The sequence below is a fragment of the Ascaphus truei genome, chromosome 1 (assembly GCF_040206685.1).
Source record: "Ascaphus truei isolate aAscTru1 chromosome 1, aAscTru1.hap1, whole genome shotgun sequence".
NCBI classification, from domain to species: domain Eukaryota; kingdom Metazoa; phylum Chordata; class Amphibia; order Anura; family Ascaphidae; genus Ascaphus; species Ascaphus truei.
Window position 1 is genome coordinate 279787774 of NC_134483.1, and position 25226 is coordinate 279812999.

Sequence of the window (25226 nt, forward strand, 5' to 3'; positions counted from 1 at the left end):
TATCATAAACTAATAATTATTTGAGTTTGTTATATGTAAATTTGGAATGTATACTGTTATCAAGTATTAGTCAGAAATGTTTTTCTTGCGTAAAGTTCCTAAATATAGTCAGTATAATAATTCAATATATCTGAGCAGGGAGTTTAAACTATGGGGATCTGCAAATCATTTACTAATGAATCAGACAGATTGTGTAATTTCTCCATTGTCAAAAATCAACTAAAAAAAATGCCCATATTAAAGACCATCATTTTTTACATCTCGACATAACCCAAGCTTTAACATAACAATGTAAAAAAAACTAAAAATCATAAGGTCAAAACCCACTGATTTAATTTACAATTTTATTTCACATTGTGTATGTTTTATGTATTTAATTTGAGTAAACTTGAATGCAGATTGCTGGGAAACATCAATAAAGTATATTTATGCCAGGGTGCCAAAGGTAGAACACAATGATCATAAAACGATTCATTAGATTGGTGGGGAAAAACATAGTACCCTTTCCCATAAATAAATAAATAAATAAATAAATGTATGTACAGTATTTGAAGCACATGGAAATACATGGAGGAGCAGTATAGGAAGCACATGGAGGTACAGTATATGACGCACATGGGAGGTGCTGTAAGGAATCACATGGAGTTACAGTATAGGAACCACATGGAGGTACAGCATATAAAGCATATGGATGTACTGCACTGTATTATTTTATTTATTTATTTATAAAATGTTTTACCAGGAAGTAATACATTGAGAGTTACCTCTCGTTTTCAAGTATGTCCTGGACATAGTTAATATGACAAATAATACATGGTTACAAATACAGTTACATAAATGAACAGGGTATACATTATATACTGTACAATAGATTGCATGCACAGTTAGAGAAGATGTATATTATAAGCTTATGTAACAGTTACAGACCAGATTAAAATGTGAGACAGCCTTAGTTTTGAAAGAACTTAGACTGGTGGCGGATGTGAGAGTCTCCAGTATGTTTTTCCCGTTTTGGGGTGCACGGTAAGAGAAGGAGGTGCGGCCGGATACTTTGTTGAGCCTTGGGACCATGAACAGTCTTTTGGAGTCTGATCTCAGATGATAAGTGCTGCATGTGGTAGGGGTGAGGAGCTTGTTCACATAGATAGCTTGACCAGAAAGTATTTGAAGGCAAGACAGAAAAGGTGAACTTTGCACCTAGACTCGAGTGATGACCAATCTAGTTCTTTGAGCATTTCGCAGTGATGTGTGTTGTAGTTGCATTGGAGAACGAAATGACAAATTGAATTGTAGAGGGTGTCAAGTTTGCTAAGGTGGGTTTGGGGCATATAAAGCACATGGAAATACAGTATAGGAAGTACATGCAGGAGCGGTACAGGAAGCACATGGAGGTACAGTATATGAAGAACATGGAGGTACAGTATAGGAAGTACATGTTGGTACAGTATACTAAGCACATGGAGGTACAGTATAGGAAGCATATGGAGGTACACTATAGGAAGCACATAATGTACAATATTGGAAGCACTTGAAGGTACCGTATGGGAAGCACAATGAGATACTGTATAGAATCAGAAGCCCATGGAGGTATAATTATTAAGTACATGGAGATACAGTATATGAAGCATATGGAGATACAGTATATGAAGATCATGAAGGCACAGTATATGACACACATTGAGGTACAGTATAGGAAGCATATGGAGATACAGTATATCAAGCAAATGGAGATACATTATATGCCACCACAGAACTGGCAGAAAAACTTTCTTGTGAAAGTTGGTGTCAAGATGCTTTCTAAGTAAGATATTCATAATTGATGCTTTTGATGAATTTCAAAAATCCTCCAACTTTCACATATTTCTACTTCTTATCTCCTCTCAATCACATACGCTGATAAAGGTAAAGCAAAATAAGTTCACAATAACGAGATACTAATATAGTTCCCAGGCATAATGAATTCCAGACTCAAACATCTCATATGATGCATGTCTATGCCGTCTAGAGAACATAAACAATAACATATATTTAAAAAGTTGACAAAAAACAGAATAACTATTTGAATTACTTTTCACTTTGCTGGAGATTGGTACAGCTCACCAGATACTTGATATCACATGTGCTGAAAGGATAATTTGAATTCTTTATGGTATCACAGGTCTAATTTGAGTTAATTTAGGCTGTAGTTGAAAACAAAAGTACATACTAATGTATCTTTCAGGTAGCGCACATACAGTAAAAGTAAGCTATTCAAAATTAAATTACCATGCAAACCGCAACTTGCCTCTTGCAATGTTACATATATTTCCATAATACTTCTTGATACCGTAACCGGTTGAGATAACTTTTTTAATAGAGCAGGCTTTATTATTTAAGTTACAATTCCCATTTCCCAAGGCCTTAGTGTATCTTCAAACTGCAATATTGTTGCTTTCATTTGTATCTAGAATATGGGCAAACTACTAATGTACCATATGCAAACCAGCCAAAAAATATTAATGATCTCTATGCTGAAAATTGTGCTTTAACAGTTCAGGCAAGGAGCAGTGCAGATTCATAGTAGTATAATGCTCATGGTCATACCAAACTAACCTTACCCACTTGCAGTGCAAATATGACGATGTTACTCTGTATTTCTCAGATGGGAAATAAACCTTACAAACCGATCTCCCGTATACAGTATATTTTCTCAATTGGATGGACCAAAAGCAGGGAGCCCTGACAAAGTATCATCTCATAATTCAATACATTTGAACTTTATTACTACATTTTTTGTTGCTTCCGCTAAAATTTCTAACGTCATCTGTAAAAATGTGTGCGTTGTTCATCTAGGATCTTGTCATCCTGTTAAAAAATCCACCCAGGTTAGAACAGATGTAGAAGATTTAATTGCTCCTGCTGATAACATATCACACTATAACGCAGAATATCCCACTTTAATGCAATAAACCTTACTACATCTGTATATACTAAGGATGGACACGGTCCAAATGGAATTTTTGTCAAACCAAAACACGAAAATATTTTACAACCAAAACAAAAATCAAAACATAATTTTTTTTAGCTCTTGACATTTTGACAATAAATATCATGTGATATTTGTAGCAACCGGACATCCACTGACAATGCGCATTGAAACCTGTTGAGAAGTTTCTTGATCGATTTTAAGGATGCATGAATACATTTCTCTTTTATGCTATTCAGCACAGTTGTCACAGCCTAGTGGAAAAATTCTGAAATCCTTTGTGATGTACTCATGAGGAAACAATTTTTTTACTGTCTGAGAAATACAGAGTGCCGCCCTATCTTTGTCCTACATGTGGGTAAGGTATGTTTCAATATAATCAATAACAATTAAACTGGTATCATGTTAGTAAAAATAGTAATTTTAAATTAGCCAATTTTACTGCATGTAATGTTACAATATAATCATTGTGTCAGTACGAGTTTAAATTATTGTGATAACGAAATATCTATCCATTTGTTCATCTGTTGTACAGATGTAGCCAGACTGTCGCCAGAGCCGGACGAAGAAAAGCAAAATGCTGTTGCTCCATAAAAGCTATGGCTCTCTGTGTGTGGGGGGAGGGTGGTGGTAACTTTTTTGTTTTTGATGGATCCCCCATGGAGAGATTTCCTGCTGCCGGGTGATGTTACACTGGCTACTTCTGTAGGCCTGTAAAAAAGATTGAAAATAATTTGGAACTTAAAAAAATACACTGCTCCCTCATTATTCCTGTGGATTGTGCAGAGGAGTTTTCCATTTACGTTCAAGACCCTTCCTGTTTGTATGTTGATCTAGAATGGGAGCTTAACCTAGGGGTATCACTGATTGCCACTAAAAGTGAAATAAAATGTATAGATTGAAAGTATGTAGACGATACACAGGTTATGAGCTGTAAGCCTCAAAGAAAACCTTACATTCTTGAAATATCCTCTGTGCATCACAGAGAGAGGTGATAAACATATGTACATTTTACATGTTATTTATCAGTATGGTATTGTCCCTACCTTTAGTGCACTAAGCACAGCTGTGAAAATATTCAGCTGCACAGCCTGCTGGCGAACTCCTTTAGCTTGCTTGACACATTCAGCAAAATGATCCAACATTTGCAGCCTGTAATAAACACAAAAACACAACAGCAACTTGTTGCAATGGGTCTTACACAGCAAAATTCGACACTAAACAGACCATTCATTTCATATCCATCATTTATTATTACTACCCGTAGGCACAATGAGAAAGCAGGAATTGCAGCAGCAGCTGAACAAAATGGCCAAGTAATGAAAAAGGAGACCACATTATACAGATGTAGCAAGAGTAATTGTTTCCCGGCACCGGGGCAAGCTGAAGTTGTGCGTACCACCTCGTCACCAGTCGATTACATCAGGGGGAGTGACGGCGCCTGTGCATTGGAGTGGAAACCTCACAGCTGTGTCTGTAGTTGCATCAACTCCAATGCACAGGCCCCGTCACGCCCCCTAACTTAATCGACTGGTGACTAGGTGGTCTGAATCGACAGAGCGTGCTGTGTGACCAGAGACTACTTACCATCCGAACAAGCGGCGTCAGCCGACATGGAGCAGATTGCTGTATTGGGATGTTGCTCACAGCGCGATTTTACTCTGCCAGATTGTAAGTGGAATTTTATTTTTGGGTAGTAAAGCTTTTTTTTACAGTACTTCACCATATTGTGCTATTATTAATTTTCAGGACCGGTTTTCTTCTCTGTTCATTGAATTGGACATTCACCTCTGATTTCGACTTAGTAGAATAGTCTTCATTTTCCCTTTTTACTATTTATTTAGTATGTATATCTTTTTCCTAGTTATTTGCGCTTCTGTCATTTCTCTTTATATTTCTCTCTTGAGGATCTTGTGGGACCTTAGATAATAAGCAGCACCTACTAGGAGCACTATTACATGTTATATTATTCTCACGTGTAATTTGGAGGTGTTACAGGTGTGCACACCAATTCTTTTGAGAAATATATATATATATATATATATATTTAGTAACTGGGCTTTGTTTTATAAATGCCAATGTTAAGAGTTACATAGCTGAACGCAAAGTAGGAGCAAATTTGAACGTGTCAACATTGCAGGAAAAAAAAACCTGCAAAAGGTATTGTTTAAAAACAAAACAAAAACACAGAACATTAAAATAAAACAATATTAAAATTCAACGGCAAGAGAGATTTTTTTTTGAAATACAACAAGAAATTATGTTTTTAAATTGATGCTCTAAATGTTCTTCCAGAACGGAGAATAGGCCTGATCTCCCCCCTGCTCACGCCCCCCCACCCTCCTCCCACTCGGCTCCGGCATCAAATGACGAAGCAGAGTCATGTGACGTCATGTTGCCATAGCAACACAACGTCACGTGACCCCACAGCGTCATTTGACGCCGGGTTGCCATCGAGTCATATTGCTGGAAGCCAAATCAAGGTAAGGGAATTTACAGAGGCCTTGTGCGGCCCCCTAGCATTTCATTTAAATGCATTCGGGGAAGCACTGGGCCTGTGTAAACACGACGTCCCCCCTAGGGGGCACACCCCCCAGTTTGCGCACCCCTGGATTAGAGCTTGAACTAGCATCACATTTTGCTAGGACGTCTCCTTTGCAGAAACTCTGCCTTCAGTAACACTCACCTGAAAGTGACCCAGTTGCTTTAGCAACTGCTTCCCAATTTGCTGCCGCAAATTGAAATGCCACACTGACCTGTGCTTGGATGACACGTGAGGGAACACCACCCCAAAGAGAGCCACAGAAGCATCGATCACAGACACTCCTAGCGGGAGGGGGCCAGGCACAGCTTCTCCGGCTGGGATGCGCAGATATATTGAGGAAGGGTCATGTTCTAAAGCCCCACTTCCAGATGCACTGTTGGGCTGCAGCTGCACAACATGCAAATATCAATTAATAAAAGCAGCAACAGAATAAAACATCTGTGTCACAATCCCCCATAAACCCTCTCTGCCCCCTCCCCCCCCTTGAAGGTTGCGAGTACTGTACCAACCAATGAGAAAACAATTCTCTGGTCTTAAGATGGAAGCTGTACAGCCAACTGGGAAAAATAAGACTGACCTTACAAGAAACAAGCCAAAGACAAGTCTTAGGCCTTGTCCAGGGTGGCGCTGAGCGGGCGCTCCCGCTGGCCGCGATGAAACACATTGCTGCAATGTGTGTGGCCAGCGTGAGCGAGCGTGGCGCTTACCTGCTTGGCGAGACAACCAAATTTGATATAGCTGCTCACTGATGCGTCACGTGAGCAGCTCGCCCAATGAGGGCGAAAGAATAGGAATAATTATAAAGAATTCTAAAATACGAACGCTGAAAGGGGGATGACCCAATCTGGTCTGTTCCATCACAGGGGTAAAATAACCAGAATTATACATGCCCACTGAGTCAAATGACAAACTGGGAAACTGGAAATGTAAGCAGAAATAAGGGTAGTAAACCCCATCATACACTTCCAGCGACAGTGCCTTTTCACAATAAGCTTACAAAAATAATTTAACACTCATTTCGGTACCATTGTTTTGTGAAGGCATAACCCAGCTTTAACTTGGTTCGTTCAATTTGGGACCACACTGATCATGCAACAATCAAGATCATTCGCTACCTTTTGTAGGGGGAGGGGGGTGAGAAATATTGTTTGTCACTCCACATCAATCCCATACCTGATCTTCAATGGATTTGTGGTCAGTCTCCTGCAGCCACGAGCCAAGCAGCACACTGTCATCATAGTGACACAGAGAGCGGAGGAGGGATGTGGTGGTATTGGAAGAGTTGTCGGTTAAGGTGAACTCTGCCACTAGCTCACGAAGAAGCACGTTGAAGTTTCCTATACAAAAGAATGGATATTTAGGTATACATGAATATTTAGAAGAGATAAGAAAACTGTTAATAAATTAAAACAAAATACCATTGCAGATACAAATTAGAGGCTCATTCTATGTTCCTATCACACAGGATGTGAGAACTGGGTGGGGGGGGGGGAGAGGAGAGGGGTAGGGACCTTTATTCGTGAATACCAAGGTCAAAAACAAGAAGTTGAGAATGACAATTCCAATACGAGTATCTTGTCACATTTTATTGTTTCTTCCTGAGGCTCAAAAACATTGTTGTTCCCAGTTAAGATCCTGGAGCTAGAAGTCCACCAAGTTTTCTATATCAACTTAGCCATTCTTAAAAAAAGAGAACATTAAGAGGTTATCTTTACCTTCATACGTCTTGGGGGGCAACAAAGCCAAAATGTCATACAGCCTCAGACGGACCATTGCAGCACTTGCCTTTAGATGTGTCCCATGTGCTTTAATTACAGAAAGGATGCTATAGAGTTAAATCAAGAGGGGAAATAAAAAGTTTGCATTAAACACAATAAATGATTTCAGAAGGACAGTTTATACCGAACCAGGCTCTCTTATTGCAACTAAAAATAAAAAAAAATCTAAACTATCTTGAATAGTCAACAGGTTTATTAGATGTTTGAGCACAGCTTCAACAGTTTCATTCATTGGTTCGTAACTCTGTCTTCAAGGCACAGTAGCTGGACCAAGCTTCCAGTAGCATCAGATTATATTCTAATAATATTTACACCAAATTCATTCAGATGTGACTGGCACAATCGGGTTAAAAAAAAACAAAACAAAAAAAAACAGTGTACTGGTCCCTTGGAGCAGCTGTTCCAGGGACCATACAGCGGTGGCAAGTGTGAGCAGGTGGTTTCTTTGGCGTCTCAGATTGCTAATCTGAAGAGGCAATTTGCAACATTGAGGGCCATTGACAATCTTTAACAGAGTTTAGTGCTCACAAAGCAAGCCCTAGCTGGGACTAGTGTTGCAGATGGTGGAGCTGTGAGTGAGGAACAGGTAGGTAGCTGGGTAACAGAAGAAGAAGCAGGGGCAATAGGGAGAGGCAGGCCAGTTCTGAGTTGACAGATCCCAATAGATTTGCCAGATTGAGTGAAGATATTAGGTGTGTCATGGCAGGAATGGCAAGGCTGGGGAGACCGATTCCTTTAGCAGCCCGGGAAATTGTTCATCCAGCACAGAGGACAGGATACTCAGAACAAAAAAGTCTGTGGTGGTAGGTGACTCCATTATTAAGAGGGTAGGTAGAAATCTGTTGTTGTGAACACATGAACAGAACCAACTAGTCTTCCGCATGGCAGAAAACTAGTTAGTAAATATATCTGTTGTATCTGTGGTTCCTTAGGGATACAGTATGGCTGTGAACTACTGGTTTAACCTAACCCATTTTTTCCAAACGCCTAAAAACACTTTGCAGGACACACAGTACGAACAAGAATACTTTTCTCTTCTAACCAATTATATGCGGATGTGGCAAAATAATATATTCTATAAAATAATAGTGGAGCACACCTGTGTGCCTCTGGTAACACATGTGTATTGTGATACCACATGTCAGATGTAAACAAACATTGGTGACATCACAGTATTATCAGCCACACAGGTCATTTCAAAACTACTTTTGTCATTTAGAAAAGAATAGAAGGGGAAAAAAAAAATGACACTAACTTGTGATTGGTGCCAATAATTTAATTAAAATAATCTCCTAAAAGCTTTTTTCACCCAGTTTAGTAGTGTGAATAGACCTATATTTTCCGATAGCAATGTAACTTCAGTTTCAGGGACAATATATATTTGGAATGGTCTGCAGTTCAAAAATTGCTCATTAATATATTTACTTTATAATGTTACAGGCGGTGATCAATAAAAACAGAATGGTATATTCTATATTCAAGCAGTGTGAGAGGGTAGCATTTATAATAAAATGCAATCTAGTCCAGGGGGGCGCAAACTTTTTTCCCTGCGCCCCCCTGACGGCTGTCCCCTCACTCCCGCGTCCCCCCCAACCCCAACTTACCCGCGCTCCGGCGTAATGACGTCACGTTGCCATAGCAACGTGACGTCACATGACCACGCAGCGTCATTTTGACGCCGCGTTGCCATGGCGCTGCAGGGAGGAAGCCGCCGGAGCCACGGTAAGTTAGGTTTACAGAGGCCCTGCAGCTCCCCCGGCACTTAATTTAAGTGCCTTCGGGAAGCGCGCGGGGCCTCTGTAAACCCCGTGCCCCCCGTCGGCAGTGTCGCGCCCCCCCTGGGGGTCGCGCCCCACAGTTTGCGCACCGCTGATCTAGTCAGTAGTTCTGACATCAGTGAAACACTCCACTATTTGGAAAACAGAGTTTCATTAGCTTGTTACACTGAAGTATAGATGCAGCGGCCGTTATTCGAACAAATCTCGAAATGGATTTCGAGATCTCACCGTGATCCGCACAAGTTTTGCCGGGCAGACTATAATGGCCCATCGGATTAACACAGCAGGGGTCCCTGCTGTGTGAGTCCTACCGGGGTCTGCCTTTCTGTAATAGACGCACAGTAAGAGATAGGCTGAATCAGTCACACTCACAGTGCGCGCCTCTCACAGGCGATCGCGGGGGGTTTATTTAATTTTAAATATTACAGTAATGTAGCAGGGGGTCTCTGTAGCTGAACCGCATTGATTTCAAGTCCAGGGACACCCTACTTCCCAAGATACAGGCCCCGTTATGGGGTGCCGGTATCTCTTATGCATGTAAATGTCTCGCGTCACGTGATCGGGACATTTCCATGCATAGGAGATACCGGCACCCTATAACGGGGCCTGTATCTCGGGAAGCAGGGGATCCCCGGACTTGAAACCAATGCGTTTCAGCTCCGGAGACCCCCTGCTACGATACTGTAATGTTTACAATTAAATAAACCCCCCCGTGATCGCCTATGAGAGGTGCGCAGTTAGTGACTGATTCAGCCTCTTACTGCGCGTCTATTAAAGAGAGGCAGATCCCGGCAGGATTCACACAGCAGGGACCCCTGCTGTGTTTATCCGATGGGCCGTTTGCAGCGGCAAAACTTGTGAATATATCGCAGCCTACACGCGGCACAACACAAAATGTACCCAGGTAAATGTTCGGATAATGGCCGCTGCATCTGTAGTAGTTACCAACTATTTGTCTTTTCCACCAAATTTCCCTGGTTCCAATTACAAGCACGCAAAAAAATAAATACAAATTCAATGGTGCAGGTTCCTGATTTAAATGAGATTTAGATGTAAAGACTAATTAAACTGCATAACTTAAGCATTTTATCCAGCCATGCCCCAATTACTTACTGTGACATCATGGTCAAGGCACATTCAATGGGTGTCATCAACTTCCTGATCACATCCTCAGTGAGCAGCTCAGGGCAGTGAGCAACAAAACTCCGCATAGCTTGAAAAATAGTCAATGTTTCATCAAAATATCAAATAGAGGAACAAAGTTCATCAATAGTGCTCAGAATAACTGTAGAGGAATATTTGTAATAATGTCAATGTAGACTTTCTTGATTGAAGATATAGTGATGCAGGCGTCTGATATAACTGTGAGTAATGGGTGTATAGGTGAGCGTAGTGTATAAGACATATATATTGAAGTCCTAGGGGTGCTGTGAGTGGAGAATGATTAGCTCCAACACATTACTCCTAATGAGGACAATGTCACACACGCTTGCAACCACCATGAAAATACACCTTCCAGCAAAGAAAAGGAAAAAAAACTCACATGAGAAAAGCCTGTCTTCTTCTTGTTGGTGGCGTGCATCCGTGATGTTGATGAGTAGATGAGTATGCTGCAGGACGCAGTGTGTCAGGGCACAGCCAAAGATGATCAGGATAACAGGTAAAAGGTAAACCTTTTAACCACAAGCTGTTATCCTGATCATCTTTGGCTGTGCCCTGACACACTGCGTCCTGCAGCATACTCATCTTTCATCAAAATATATTAACATAGATGATTCATGATTTATTCTGCTGTACAAATGGAAAACATTTAATTAATGGCATTTATAGATCCAACTGAAACATTACTGAAATTAAAAAAACGTGTGTATAATACACAAAACAATGTGTATACTATACATTTATACACACATATATACATACTGTGACAAACAGCTTACTCCGGGGCTCCGCTGCTTGTCCGGGACGGTTAGAACACGGTCTTTTGGGGTAGGTTAAATGAGGAGGCGTCACGTACTGTTCCTTTAAACAGGCTGTGCCTGGTTTATTCAGTCCCAGGCACTGAGACTGCCACAGTGCATACAACAAAACACATCAAAACAAAAGCTGCTCACCTGAGCGATAACTTAACTTAGATTTCCCTAACTCAGGGTGGAAGTGGCTTTTCCACTTTCCAACAACAAAACAAGGTACTTTTGCAGAGTTAGCCAAATGAATAGAACAATTGAACCTGTGTGGGGAAGGGGCTTCTCCCCACTGTGTTCAGCAGCCTTCCAGGCTCTGGAGAAGAGACAAGAGCAAACAGGAAATCAGTCTTACATACCTGATTTCTAATTAGCATGACAGGTGACAGAAATCCCTCAGTTCCAGCGCTTGCCCAAAACTGTGGGATGGAGTGCATGTATTATAAGGCTGCACTCCTAGGCCAGACAGGATAGAAACTGTTCAGTATCCTGGGAGCCCTATATATGGAATTTATTACCATCCCCTGGTTTCTGTCACATATCCTCCCCCCCAGCTCAGACCCTGAGGGATGAGCGACCATGGATATTAGGGAGTGCATCCTTGACAACCCGTCAGCATTGCCATGTTTGTGCCCTGACCTGTGTTCCACAGAAAATTTAAAGGGTTGTAGGCTTAGGAACCACCTGGTCACTCTAGCATTCTTTTCCCTGTTTTGACAAATCCAGGTAAGGGGTGCATGATCTGTGACCAACCGGAATTTTCTCCCCAACAGGTAGTATTTGTGCGTCTCTACAGCCCACTTTATTGCGAGACACTCTTTCTCTACTATGGAGTAATTTTTCTCCTGGGGATTTAGTTTCCTACTTAAATAAAGGATGGGGTGTTCCTCACCTTGAGACTCCTGGGAGAGTACCGCCCCCAGCCCTACCTCAGATGCGTCGGTTTGGACTACGAACTCTTTGGAGAAGTCAGGTGTGACCAACACTGGTTGGGCACAGAGAGCTTCTTTAAGGCTTCTAAAGGCCTGTTCGGTTTCGGGGGACCACTTTACCATAAGTGGTCCTCTTGCTTTTGTGAGGTCGGTTAGTGGGGTTGCCTTAGTCGCAAAATTGGGAATAAACCTTCTATAGTACCCAATTAACCCCAAAAAGGTCCTTACTTGTTTTTTTGTAACTGGCCTTGGCCAACCTTGTATCGCCTCCACTTTGAGTGTTTGGGGTTTGAGTAAACCTCTGCCAATAGAATACCCCAGATACTTGGCCTCCTCCAGACCAATGGTGCATTTAGCGGGGTTAGCAGTTAGTCCAGCAGACCGAACTGCGTCGAGCACAGCTTGGACCTTTGGAAGGTGGGATTGCCAATCTTCACTATGGATTACCACATCATCCAGGTAGGCAGCAGCATACCGAGCATGTGGTTTTAAAATTTTATCCATCATTCTTTGGAATGTGGCGGGAGCTCCATGTAAGCCAAAAGGCAGCACCCTATACTGAAAGAGGCCGTCTGGGGTTGAGAAGGCTGTCTTTTCTTTTGCCCTTTCTGTGAGGGGAACCTGCCAGTACCCTTTTGATAGGTCTAGGGTTGTGAGATATCGGGCTTTACCCAGTCTCTCTACAAGTTCATCTACCCTGGGCATAGGGTAAGTATCAAATTTTGACACCGCGTTTAGTTTCCGGTAGTCATTACAAAACCTTGTTGTACCATCTGGCTTTGGGACTAAGACTATAGGGCTGTTCCACCCACTTTGGGATTCCTCAATTACGCCTAGTTTTAGCATTTTTTTAACCTCTAAACTTATAGCCTCTCTTTTGGCCTCTGGGATTCGGTACGGTTTAAGGTTAACTCGGACCCCCGGTTCAGAGACTAGGTCATGTTCAATTATGCTAGTTCTACCTGGCTGTGTAGAGAAGATTTCTTTGTTTCTGCTCACTAAATTCTGAACCTCTTGTTTCTGATGAACGGACAGGGTTTCAGCTATGCTAACCTCTGGGTCAGTTTCTTGACTCTCTGACGGACCTGGGGTTACTAGGGTTGACAAGACTTCTCTATCTTTCCAGGGCTTGAGTAGGTTTATATGGTAAATTTGCTCAGGTTTCCTCCTACCTGGCTGTCTTACCTTATAATTTACTTCTCCCACTCTTTCCAAGACCTCATATGGCCCATGCCATTTAGCAAGGAATTTACTTTCCACGGTGGGAACCAGAACTAGTACCCTATCACCTGGAAAAAAAATTCTGACCCTAGCACCCTTATTATACGTATTCCTCTGTGCTTCTTGAGCTTTCTCCATGTGTTCCCTCACTATGGGTAGGACTGCAGCAATGCGGTCCTGCATCTGGGCAACATGCTCTATTACACTTCTGTAAGGGGTAACCTCGTGTTCCCAAGTCTCTTTGGCTATATCCAGTAAGCCCCTTGGGTGTCGGCCATACAATAGTTCAAATGGGGAGAAGCCTGTGGATGATTGGGGAACTTCCCTAATGGCAAATAACAGGTACGGTAACAAACAATCCCAGTTTTTCCCATCTTTATCGACCGCCCGCCGTAACATGCTCTTTAAGGTTTTATTGAACCTTTCCACTAAACCATCTGTTTGTGGATGATAGACTGAGGTTCTGAGGTGCTTGATTTTTAGGAGTTTACATAACTCTTTTGTTACTTGGGACATAAACGGTGTTCCCTGGTCAGATAGAATCTCTTTAGGAATTCCAACCCGGGAAAACAGAACTACTAACTCTTTTGCTATGTTTTTGGCAGAGGTGCTACGTAGGGGAACTGCCTCCGGATATCGGGTGGCATAATCTAATATTACCAATATATGCTGATGTCCCCTAGCAGACTTTATTAGGGGTCCTACTAGATCCATAGCAATCCGGTCAAATGGTACCTCTATTATGGGAAGGGCTACCAATGGGCTGCGGTACGCCTTGAACGGGGCGGTGATCTGACATGCTGGGCATGAGGAACAATAATTCGTAATTTCTGCCAGAACCCCAGGCCAATAGAAGCTTCGGAGAACCTTTTCTTTTGTCTTTTCCACCCCTAGGTGTCCCCCCAATGGATGACTATGTGCGAGGTGTAACACTACATTACGGAATGTCCGTGGTACCAACAATTGTTTAGTTGTAACTGATTTTCTTTTATCAACCCGATATACTAGGTCGTTCTCTACCTCGAAGTAGGGGTAAGCAAGCGACCTATCTGGTTGGCCAAGAGTACTATTCAGGTCCCGTATATTTCCCCTTGCTACCTCTAATGTGGGGTCCTCCCACTGGGCCTTCTTAAAACTCCCAGGACTGACCTCTAGGTCAGCGAGGGTCTTATCCGGTTCTGGGGTGGTAAGTGTCTGATCAACATCCTGATTTGGGGTATTCCCTACCAAAGTAGTGATGGGGAAGGGAATTTTACAGCACTCCTCCTTTTCCCCCTTCTTATTTGGGCCCTCGTCAACCTCCATTTCTGAAAACGGGAAAGGATTTATTTCTTCTAATACTTCGTTATGGTCCGCTATTGAACTCTGGGCGCTATTCTGAGAGGGGGACCACATTTTTAGAAAATGGGGAAAGTTGGTCCCTATTAACACATCATGTGCCAGTTTGGGTACAATACCCACCATGAAATCTAAAGAACCAAACGCTGTTTCAAAAAAAACATCAACAGTGGAATATTCATGATTATCCCCATGTATACAACAAATTGCCATTCTTTGTGAACTGTTTCCCTGTTTCTTCTTAATGGGCAAGAGGTATTCGGACACTAGTGTGACCATGCTCCCAGAGTCCAGAAGTGCCCGAACCCTCCTACCATTAACCTTTACAGATGCCCACAGATGGTTATTCAAGGGGTCCTCTGGGCTAGGGCGCATACATTGGGACAACAGCGAATAAGGTTCCACGCTGTTGCATTGCATGGGCTCATCATTTAGTGGGCAGATTTTTGCTGTGTGGCCCCTCTCATGACAATTTACACATTTAGGTACATAGTCTGTGTCCCACTTAGAGCCTTTTCCCGGCTCCCCATGTTGGCTATTGCCCTTAGTGTGCGAACCACTGTTGCTGGTGCTGCGTGAAGGTGGTCGCCGCTCTTCAGCTCCCCTTAACCCCGGTACCCTTTTACCGTCTCTGGAAGAGTCCTGGAACCTCGGGTAGTGGGGTTGCTCCACGACTGTGGGTTGCGGGTGCTCTCCTGCTGCATTGTACCTTTCTACGAGGGCCACAAGCTCATCCGCATTGTGGGGGTCACTCCGACTGACCCAATGGCGTAAGGCAGAGGGAAGTTTCCTCAAGAACTGGTCCATGACCAACCGTTCCACGATGTGGCTTGCTGAGTTGATCTCGGGTTGTAGCCACTTCCGGGCGAGGTGGATGAGGTCATACATCTGGCTTCGGGTGGCTTTATCCATCGTGAAGGACCATGCGTGAAACCTTTGGGCGCGAACAGCCGTGGTTACGCCGAGGCGGGCGAGGATCTCGAACTTCAATTTTGCATAGACGTTAGCTTCGGCTGGCTCTAGATCAAAGTAAGCCTTCTGGGGTTCGCCGCTTAGGAAGGGTGCGATTAGACCAGCCCACTCAGCTTCTGGCCATCCCTCTCTCTGTGCCGTGCGTTCAAACGTGAGAAGATAGGCTTCCACATCATCCGAGGGTCCCATCTTCTGAAGGTAGTGGCTTGCCCTGGTCATTTTCGGAACTGGGGCTGCCGCTGCCAGTGGAAGGTTACTGATAGTCCCCCTCAGGATCTCGAGTTCCTGCTGTAAGCCCTGAGCGAACCGCTGTTGCTCCTCTCTCAGCAAGCGGTTTGTCTCTTGCTTGTTTGCATTCGCCTGTTGCAGGGCTTCATTCGCGTCTTTCTGGACAGCGACATTGCGTACCAGCGCACTCACCACGTCTTCCATCTTGTTTGGAGAGAGAGAAAAAAACCTTTTTTTTTTTTTTTTTTAAAGTTCTTTAACCCCCAGACCTTTTAGTGTTCTGCCCGCATTCTCCACCATATGTGACAAACAGCTTACTCCGGGGCTCCGCTGCTTGTCCGGGACGGTTAGAACACGGTCTTTTGGGGTAGGTTAAATGAGGAGGCGTCACGTACTGTTCCTTTAAACAGGCTGTGCCTGGTTTATTCAGTCCCAGGCACTGAGACTGCCACAGTGCATACAACAAAACACATCAAAACAAAAAGCTGCTCACCTGAGCGATAACTTAACTTAGATTTCCCTAACTCAGGGTGGAAGTGGCTTTTCCACTTTCCAACAACAAAACAAGGTACTTTTGCAGAGTTAGCCAAATGAATAGAAAAATTGAACCTGTGTGGGGAAGGGGCTTCTCCCCACTGTGTTCAGCAGCCTTCCAGGCTCTGGAGAAGAGACAAGAGCAAACAGGAAATCAGTCTTACATACCTGATTTCTAATTAGCATGACAGGTGACAGAAATCCCTCAGTTCCAGCGCTTGCCCAAAACTGTGGGATGGAGTGCATGTATTATAAGGCTGCACTCCCAGGCCAGACAGGATAGAAACTGTTCAGTATCCTGGGAGCCCTATATATGGAATTTATTACCATCCCCTGGTTTCTGTCACAATACATATACATATATATATATATATATATATATATATATATATATATATATACATATACACATACATATATACACACACACATGCATACATCTTTATAGCGCCCATCCAAGTACATAGCGCTTTGCAGTAGTAATACACCTGACATCATAATAAGATACATGATAGGAATAAAAGTAGACATTAGGAAAAGGAGTCCTTTCCCCGAACAGCTTACAATGCTTACATATTTAAATACAGGTCTATTTTTTTATTTATTTTTTATTACTCAGACTAGACCCATATTAGGCTGTGATACCTTTTAGCGGACAAAGAGTTTTTCATAGATTAAGTTAGTGTACAGAGGTTTAATTTTCATTGTACACTAGAAAAATAAACTTTTGAAGTTTCGAAAGCTCTGTACACTATAATTTCATCTATGGAGGACTCTGTTTTTCCACTAAAAAAGGTATCACAGCCTACAACACATTTACACTTCTCCAGCACCAATGCGGCTACTAAAACGTTGAACTATAGAATTACCCAATTAAACATCAATTCATTTTTATTCCTAAATCGGACTGCACCAATAAGGAAATCGGGGGTGTACCATCCTGCTTCTTACCACAGAGAGCTCCAGCGCGACCTTCCAGAGTCACCTGCCAAGTAAAAGAGTCTCCTCTGGCTTTCTCTGCCTCCAACTCTTTTAAGGAACGAGGAAACACATTTCGCCAAAGCAGAAGCATCTTAGGGAGATGGTATCGCACAACTGAGGGGCCTGTGTAAGTTTGAGACAAGAAATTGGTGAGAAGCCATAGGGACTATAGCAATGGACTGTGAACGGAAAGGATGTGAGCAGACAAGACTTGTCTCCATGTATGTTTGGCAAGGATATGACAAGCTTTTACTACAGAGAAGAACAAAAACAAACAAGTACTCACAACACTCACATTTATTTGAAAAAATGCGGGGACTATGGGGAGCTAAATAAGAGGGAGCTTCAGACGGTATAACCAGTGCAGTACTCAGCTTACAGCAGCCCATCTATTCAGGTTCTGAGAGAGAGTGTTAGCTTGATGATAAATACAAAGGAAGTAGGTTTATGGATCAGGCACCACATTATATTATCACTAACCCAACTACTCTGTTCCCAAAAAGCGCCTATGAGCGATGCACACTTTTCCATTATCCTTTTCTATTATTCCAAGTTACAGAAATTCAACTTTTGCCATAGAAATGAGTTACATAGCAAGACAGGGATTCATCCGGCTGTGATGCAATTACCAACGGATTGGGGTGCGATACCCCGATGAACCCCAGCCAAAAGCAGGTATTCCTTGTGCTTGGTTTCTACTTTGTGCATCTCTCAAACAGGAAGGGTACAGAGAAGATGCAGAGCAGCGTACGTACCTAATGTCATTAGAGCTCCAAGCAATAGCCATCCAGCCTGCGTGCGTTGTAACGATAGTCTGCTATTTTGTGAAGCAGTGCGTAACAAGTCTTCGGCTATGCTGACAACCATCTGCAACAACAAAATCAAAATAATGAGACGGACTTCATACAGTATACAGATTGGCAACAGTAATACTCAGGAACCAGAATAACCTTCACTAAACTGCTGCAGTGCATAATAGCATGTGTTGGATTGCTTAGCATGGGTTTAGTTGCCATGGAAGTGAAGAGACCTAGAGCATGAGCACAAAGTAGATTGCATTTGAGAAATAACTTGGAAATTAGGTCAGAAAGGTGAGGAAGGGATGTAGATTGGCAATATTGCAGAAATGGAAACAAAATTTGGCGAGGTACTGATTGTGAGGGGTGAGGGAGGAGTACAAAAATGACACCCGTGCATCTAGCTTGGAGTCTACAAAGTATAGTGGAGACTTACAATTCAATTGAGAAATTAGGTACAGATGTAGGGTTAGAAGGAAGGGAACTGATAAGCTCTGTTTTTGACATGTTAGGTTAGAGATGATAATGGGACATCCACGAGCAAATAGCAGAAAAACAGTTACACACAATTGGAATGAAAGAGGAGAGGTCAGGAGATGAGAGGATTGAGAGAGAAAATTGTAGAGGGGGGGTGAGGGGAGAAGATGGGAGACTTTCTCCTTGGTAACTGGTGTGGATGTGGCTTGACAAAGTCGTGTCGAATAGCGTTGATTTCATCTCTAAAGTGGTTAGCTAGATCTTGAGCTATAAGGCCAGAAGTGGGACCTTGGGTGGAAGGACAAAGAGAGTTGAAAGTTGAAAACAGACATTGTGAATTGGTGGATAGTAGATATGTGAGAGTAAAAGTAGTTTTGTTTAGAAAGGATTTGGGCAGAATTACAGGCAAAGAGAATTAATTTGCGGTGCATAAATCAGCTTTTGAGAGTGATTTCCTCCATTGACATTTAGTGAGGGAACAGAGACAACAGAACATAATATTAAGCAAGTAACCATCACAATGTGAAGCAGAGCTGGACAACCGCTCAGAGACCAAAGAATGAGGTCAAAGAGGAAATAAGAGGAAGCTGGAGTATTAGGGTTATCAATAGGAATATTAAAGTCTGCTAGAATGAGTGAGGAAGTCAGGAATGAGCAGGTGTGGAAGCCAGGCAACAAAATTGTCTGCAATACGGAGAGACAGGGGAGTGTTTTTTTCAAATGAGGGTAACGAGAGGGAAGGACAAGGGGGTATTACTTGGAAAGTGCATCAATGAGAGAGAAGAAGGCCTCCTCCACCATGTCTGCTCCCTGGTCAGGGGTATGACTAAAGGAAAGGCCACTGTAAGACAGTGCAGCAGGTGAGATAGTAACAGGTGGTGTTAGCCAAGTTTCAGTAATGTCTATTAGGCTGAACGAGTACGGTATATACACATATAAATACAGGCATACCCCGTTTTACGTACACCCACTTTACGTACACTCGCAAGTACGTACATTTATTTTTAGTTACACCATACACCTTTGTACGTACGCATGCTTAGCGAGTACGGACACCAGGGGGTGGCGTGCGTGCGTGCGTGCGCACCTCTCATCAATACTGCTACCTCCTTCATTGTGGTCCCTAACTGAGTGGGAGTGCAGGTAAGGGGGAACGCGGCCAGATGGCAGGGGGAACGGGGAGATCGGGCGCACCATCAATCAGCTGCTATAGCAGTGATTCCGCCCGCACTGCAGCTCCTTGCTTTTCTCCCTCCGCTCTCCTCCTCCTCCCTCCTCCCTCCTCCCTCCTCAGAGCTCGCTCTAGCCTGCTGCTGCTGTAGAATGGAACTTTGCATGTGAGTTACAGGCTACGGGGAGGAGGAGGAGGTGCTCTTCTACTGCATTCTGTGCTTGTGTATGTGTCTGTCTGTGTGTGTGTGTTTCTGTGTCTGTCTGTGTGTGTGTGTTTCTGTGTCTGTCTGTGTGTGTGTGTGTCTGTCTGAGTGTGTGTGTGTGTCTGTCTGAGTGTGTGTGTGTGTCTGTCTGTGTTTCTGTGTCTGTCTGGGTGTGTTTCTGTGTCTGTCTGTGTGTGTTTCTGTGTCTGTCTGTGTGTGTGTGTCTGTGTGTGTGTGTGTGTGTCTGTCTGAGTGTGTGTGTGTGTGTCTGTCTGAGTGTGTGTGTGTCTGAGTGTGTGTGTCTGCCTGAGTGTCTGAGTGTGTCTATCTGAGTGTGTGTGTGTCTATCTGAGTGTGTGTGTGTCTATCTGAGTGTGTGTGTGTCTGTCTGAGTGTGTGTGTGTCTGTCTGAGTGTGTGTGTGTCTGTCTGAGTGTGTGTGTGTCTGTCTGAGTGTGTGTGTGTCTGTCTGAGTGTGTGTGTGTCTGTCTGAGTGTGTGTGTGTCTGTCTGAGTGTGTGTGTGTCTGTCTGAGTGTGTGTGTGTCTGTCTGAGTGTGTGTGTGTCTGTCTGAGTGTGTGTGTGTCTGTCTGCGTGTGTGTGTGTCTGTCTGCGTGTGTGTGTGTCTGTCTGCGTGTGTGTGTGTCTGTCTGCGTGTGTGTGTCTGTCTGCGTGTGTGTGTGTCTGTCTGCGTGTGTGTGTGTCTGTCTGCGTGTGTGTGTCTGTCTGCGTGTGTGTGTCTGTCTGCGTGTGTGTGTCTGTCTGCGTGTGTGTGTGTGTCTGCGTGTGTGTGTGTCTGCGTGTGTGTGTGTCTGCGTGTGTCTGCGTGTGCGTGTGTCTGCGTGTGTGTGTGTGTCTGCGTGTGTGTGTGTGTGTCTGCGTGTGTGTGTGTGTGTCTGCGTGTGTGTGTCTGTCTGCGTGTGTGTGTCTGTCTGCGTGTGTGTGTCTGTCTGCGTGTGTGTGTCTGTCTGCGTGTGTGTGTCTGTCTGCGTGTGTGTGTCTGTCTGCGTGTGTGTGTGTCTGTCTGCGTGTGTGTGCCAGTCTGTCTGCGTGTGTGTGCGCGTGTGTCTGCGCGTGTGTCTGCGCGTGTGTCTGCGCGTGTGTCTGCACGTGTGTCTGCACGTGTGTCTGCACGTGTGTCTGCACGTGTGTCTGCACGTGTGTCTGCACGTGTCTGAGTGCACGTGCGTGCGTGACAGAGTGCGTGCGTGACTAAGTGCGTGTGCATGCGTGACTGAGTGAGAGTGCGTGAGAGATTGTGTGACTGAGGGAGTGCGTGAGAGATTGTGTGACTGAGGGAGTGCGTGAGAGATTGTGTGACTGAGGGAGTGCGTGAGAGATTGTGTGACTGAGGGAGTGCGTGAGAGATTGTGTGACTGAGGGAGTGCGTGAGAGATTGTGTGACTGAGGGAGTGCGTGAGAGATTGTGTGACTGAGGGAGTGCGTGAGAGATTGTGTGACTGAGGGAGTGCGTGAGAGATTGTGTGACTGAGGGAGTGCGTGAGAGATTGTGTGACAGAGGGAGTGTGTGCGTGACTGAGGGAGTGCGTGCAAGCCAAGCTGATCAAGGACCTGAGTAAGGCCGTGCATATAGTGCCGGCGATGCCACCCAAAAACAAACACATTGCCGCCGCCGCCGCGTGCGCTTATAGTAAGCGCGAGAGCGGCAATGCGACGGAGCGGACTTTGGAAGCCGGGAATATTTGATTTTCAAGGGCTGTCACCTCATGTGACAGCCCCTGAACAAATCAAATGCCCGGGTGCATATAACTTTCGCTAGCTATGATGGGTGACGTCGCCGGTCGCGGGCACTATACGCACGGCCTAAGGAAGCACAGCATTGTAAAACACTGTACAGTACTGTACAGTATTGTACTGTACTGTTTTCACCAAAGTCACAAAAAATAAGTCCCAAAAATATATCAGTCAGTCAAATAAATGCACCTCAACTTCATGCCCTTTCAGTAAAAATACTGTACAGTAGCATATATGCCCTCTCCTTCATCCTTCCTACATATTTTTAAAATAATTTTCCATTCATCCATGTTGTATCTGTCAGCACATAAGAAAAATCAGCTGACATTAAAGATTTTATTTCAATAAAGCCTACTGTATTTATTTTGGTTACAAATGCATTATTTACATCAGTTATGCACATATATGATGTTTGCAGTACAGTACATGCATTGTAAAGTGGAAAAAAGGTAGTGCTTCACTATAAGTACATTTTCACTTTACATACATGCTCCGGTCCCATTGCGTATATTAAAGCGGGGTATGCCTGTACACACATGCACAGACACACAGTTTGTGAGAGACATAAACAATGAGCAATATTTACCAAGCGGTGCTAAGCTGCAAGGCTTACAGTAACCTAGTAATTATGGCCCATTAAGTATTGAAAGACCAGATACATTTTGTTTCTTACCTTTCCTTTGGCGTGAGGAATACCCAAAGGACACTGATGTACACCGCCTAGTAGAGCAGCCATTGCAAAGCTGTAACCGCTAACCGCTTCAGGGGAATTCTTCAAGTTGTTTAGTCTTTCTACACACCTGTCCAGCAGCGGTGTAAGCTGAAAGGGTAGTGCCACAGCAACACAGCGCAGGCACCATGCAGCTGCGAGTCTGGCTGCCATGCTGGGGTGAAGGAGGACAGACGTCACTGTGTCCAAAAGTCCTAAATACAAACGGCAAAAGGTTGAAACACTTCATAGCAGTGCAAAGGGGAAACACGAAGACAAACTGCACTCACATGGTAGTTTCAGCTTTATGTGCTAAGCAGTTTTCTTGATTTGGCTTGTTTTAAAAATAGCCTTTGGGGCAACGCAGGTGTAGGCTGAAGAGGTTCAACATAGAGGGGTGTTAGGCCAAATAACAGGTGGATTCTCATATTTCTTCATATCCTCTTAAGGACTTTAGCATGTGAGAACGTATTTAAGTTTTCTGTTTTTATCCCATTATTTTCTGAAACGGTCTTTGAAACGCTTTTTCTTTAAACAATCAGTTAACCACTTTTCGTACATTATACCTAAAATGGAATAAGTACTGTTTTGGAGCTATAATTGAACCTTGTAACCTTTTAGAAGAGATAAACTGTATTTTCTGACACATTTTGCTACATTGTTACATATTTTTCCAGTAAACAAGGGCTGTGAACTCCAGGGAGCAAGCCCTTCATTTATTCTTTGTGGTGGCAGCGTATTGAGTTTTTTTGGGGAGATATTGCTCGTTTTGAGGGAATTGCGGGAAGGTTGGCAAGTCAGCTGGACCGCCAGATGTATTAACCCTTTTCACACACAGAAATCATGTGCTCAAGGGTGCGGCGTACGTGACAAATTCTTATCAATACAATCTACTGTTTGTATAAATTACGCCTGCTGTGCATCTGGCTGCAGTTACCTATAGAAGGCTCCAGTATGAGAGGTGATGCTGTGGAGTTCAGGCTTTGTACCAGACTCCCCAGCTCCTGCAGGGCACACACCATGACATGCTGAGTGGCAGAAACGTCGGCAGATCCGCCTTTATTTTCATTGTTGGCATCATTCACCACAGCTTCTAAACAACAACAAAAAAAACACGAAACAGCACAATTACACCGCAAAAGTTGATATTTCATATCGAGCACGACCATAAAAAGGATCTAAATAAACAGGAGTAAGATTCTAAATTGTTTATGCCAATATTGGGCATTACATAAAATGTAGGACAGTGCAACAAATAAGGTTCTAAGAAAGAGTAATCGTATCAGGCTAGGAAAATCAGCTGTTCCAGTATTTCCATGAAGGGCCGCTGCTCTGTAAATGAAGATAAAATCCTGGTAACCAACCAACCGGCAAAAAGGTGCAATCCCTTTTAGGATGAAAGTGAACGAAAGGCAATTACATGTTTTAGAGGCCATATTTATGAAGCAGTGCTAAGCAATAAAGCACCATCCTGCCCATTCAAGTAAATAGGAGTGATTTACTTTAAAATAAATATAAACAAACACTTGTACAGTACGTATTTGTATGCACTTTTTAAAGTTAGGTTGTAAACATGGTGAGCGGAGACAGAGGACGAGGACTTGTTGAACAGGGGCCTGCGCGGCTAACTCCCTCCTTCCTTATCTTTACTGCCCGTCAACAGGGACATGTGTGAGCTAGGGGTAAAGAAAATGGTCGAATTTCAAGCTCTCCATTGTTCAGATTCACCCATTGAAAAAGAAAACTTCTCTTCATTTCCAATTAAACCCGCACAGCCAAATGTTTGCTATAATCATGGCCAGTGTTCGACAAACCTATACATTTGCTCGCCCCGGGCGAGTGGATTTAACCCCCGGGCGAGTAAATATTGGCCCAAGCAGCACACGTTCGGTACTAGGTGGCGAGTAGATTTTTTTGTGTGGCGAGTAGATTTTTTGGTGATTTGTCAACCACTGATCATGGCAATTGAAGAGAGTACAGGGAAAACGGCGGTGCATCTGCTGCTGCTGCTGCTGAAGATTGGAAACCACAAACTGCAAACCACAAAATATCCTAGGTGCAAAAATTTATTTTAGGGCATAGTAACAGCCAAAAAGAACACTCTGACGCGTTTCCCGTGGTATCCCACGCTTTATCAAAGAGTAAAATCACTTACAACGATCACATACTTAAATACCCACAATTCCCTCTCCTCTCCTATGACGCTGTGTAATTTGGGCCAATCGGAAGCGTGGGAGGCGTCACTCCCCTCTAGCTGGTGTAAGGCACATTAGCCTGAAGCAAACCCAGCTGTGCTTCACAGTGCAATTGCATGGGAGGTGAATGTATCCTCCCCTTGATGACGCGACGTCCCTTCTGGCCAATCATAGGCCTTAAAAAACGGGACGTCCTAAATGTAAACAAAGACTGACTGACAGCTTTATCCAAGAAAAGGAAATGGTGGGTATACTCCTAAGAACAAATAACATTAGGATCATCGCTCAAGACACATTAAATCAGTATGTCTAGCACTGTTCAACACTGCAATATATAAAGGAACAATGATCCATATAATGAAGTAAGACAATTAAAAAACCACTATTAACACTATAGTGGAGTAGTACATAAAAACACACAAATTGCTGTGTATTACCCTCACAGTACACAAAGAAAATATATACAGTTAGAACCTAAGTTAGGAATAATTGCCACATATGCATGATATCTAGATCATGCTAAATCTTTCTAGTTAAACATAATGATATTCAAAATGACATTGTAGTTTAGCAGGATAGGGTCCTATGGACTATATGGTTACAAGAAGATCAAAAATGATTGTACCATCAAACACGGATCTAGGTGCAGTACAATTTACAAGTTTAAGCTAAGATAAGGAATT

The 25226-nt window shown here is 43.3% G+C and overlaps 1 protein-coding gene across 15 annotated transcripts in view; it reads right to left on the minus strand.

The window, feature by feature from the left end:
- Positions 1-311: 311 nt before the first annotated feature.
- The window catches only part of LOC142497176 (HEAT repeat-containing protein 5B-like), a 63096-nt gene continuing 38181 nt past the window's right edge, over positions 312-25226 (minus strand). For 13 of the 15 annotated variants that reach the window (XM_075604639.1, XM_075604684.1, XM_075604692.1 and 10 more), the window contains 10 exons: positions 23286-23441; positions 22313-22563; positions 17992-18103; positions 17207-17359; positions 10180-10279; positions 7226-7335; positions 6684-6847; positions 5722-5897; positions 4012-4117; positions 312-3676 (listed from right to left, as the gene is read on the minus strand). In XM_075604639.1, coding sequence (XP_075460754.1) covers positions 3563-3676; positions 4012-4117; positions 5722-5897; positions 6684-6847; positions 7226-7335; positions 10180-10279; positions 17207-17359; positions 17992-18103; positions 22313-22563; positions 23286-23441 — 1442 coding nt within the window. In that variant the 3' untranslated portion in view covers positions 312-3562. The remainder of the gene's footprint in view (positions 3677-4011; positions 4118-5721; positions 5898-6683; positions 6848-7225; positions 7336-10179; positions 10280-17206; positions 17360-17991; positions 18104-22312; positions 22564-23285; positions 23442-25226) is intronic. The other 2 variants (XR_012802201.1, XM_075604700.1) reach the window with 2 other exon arrangements.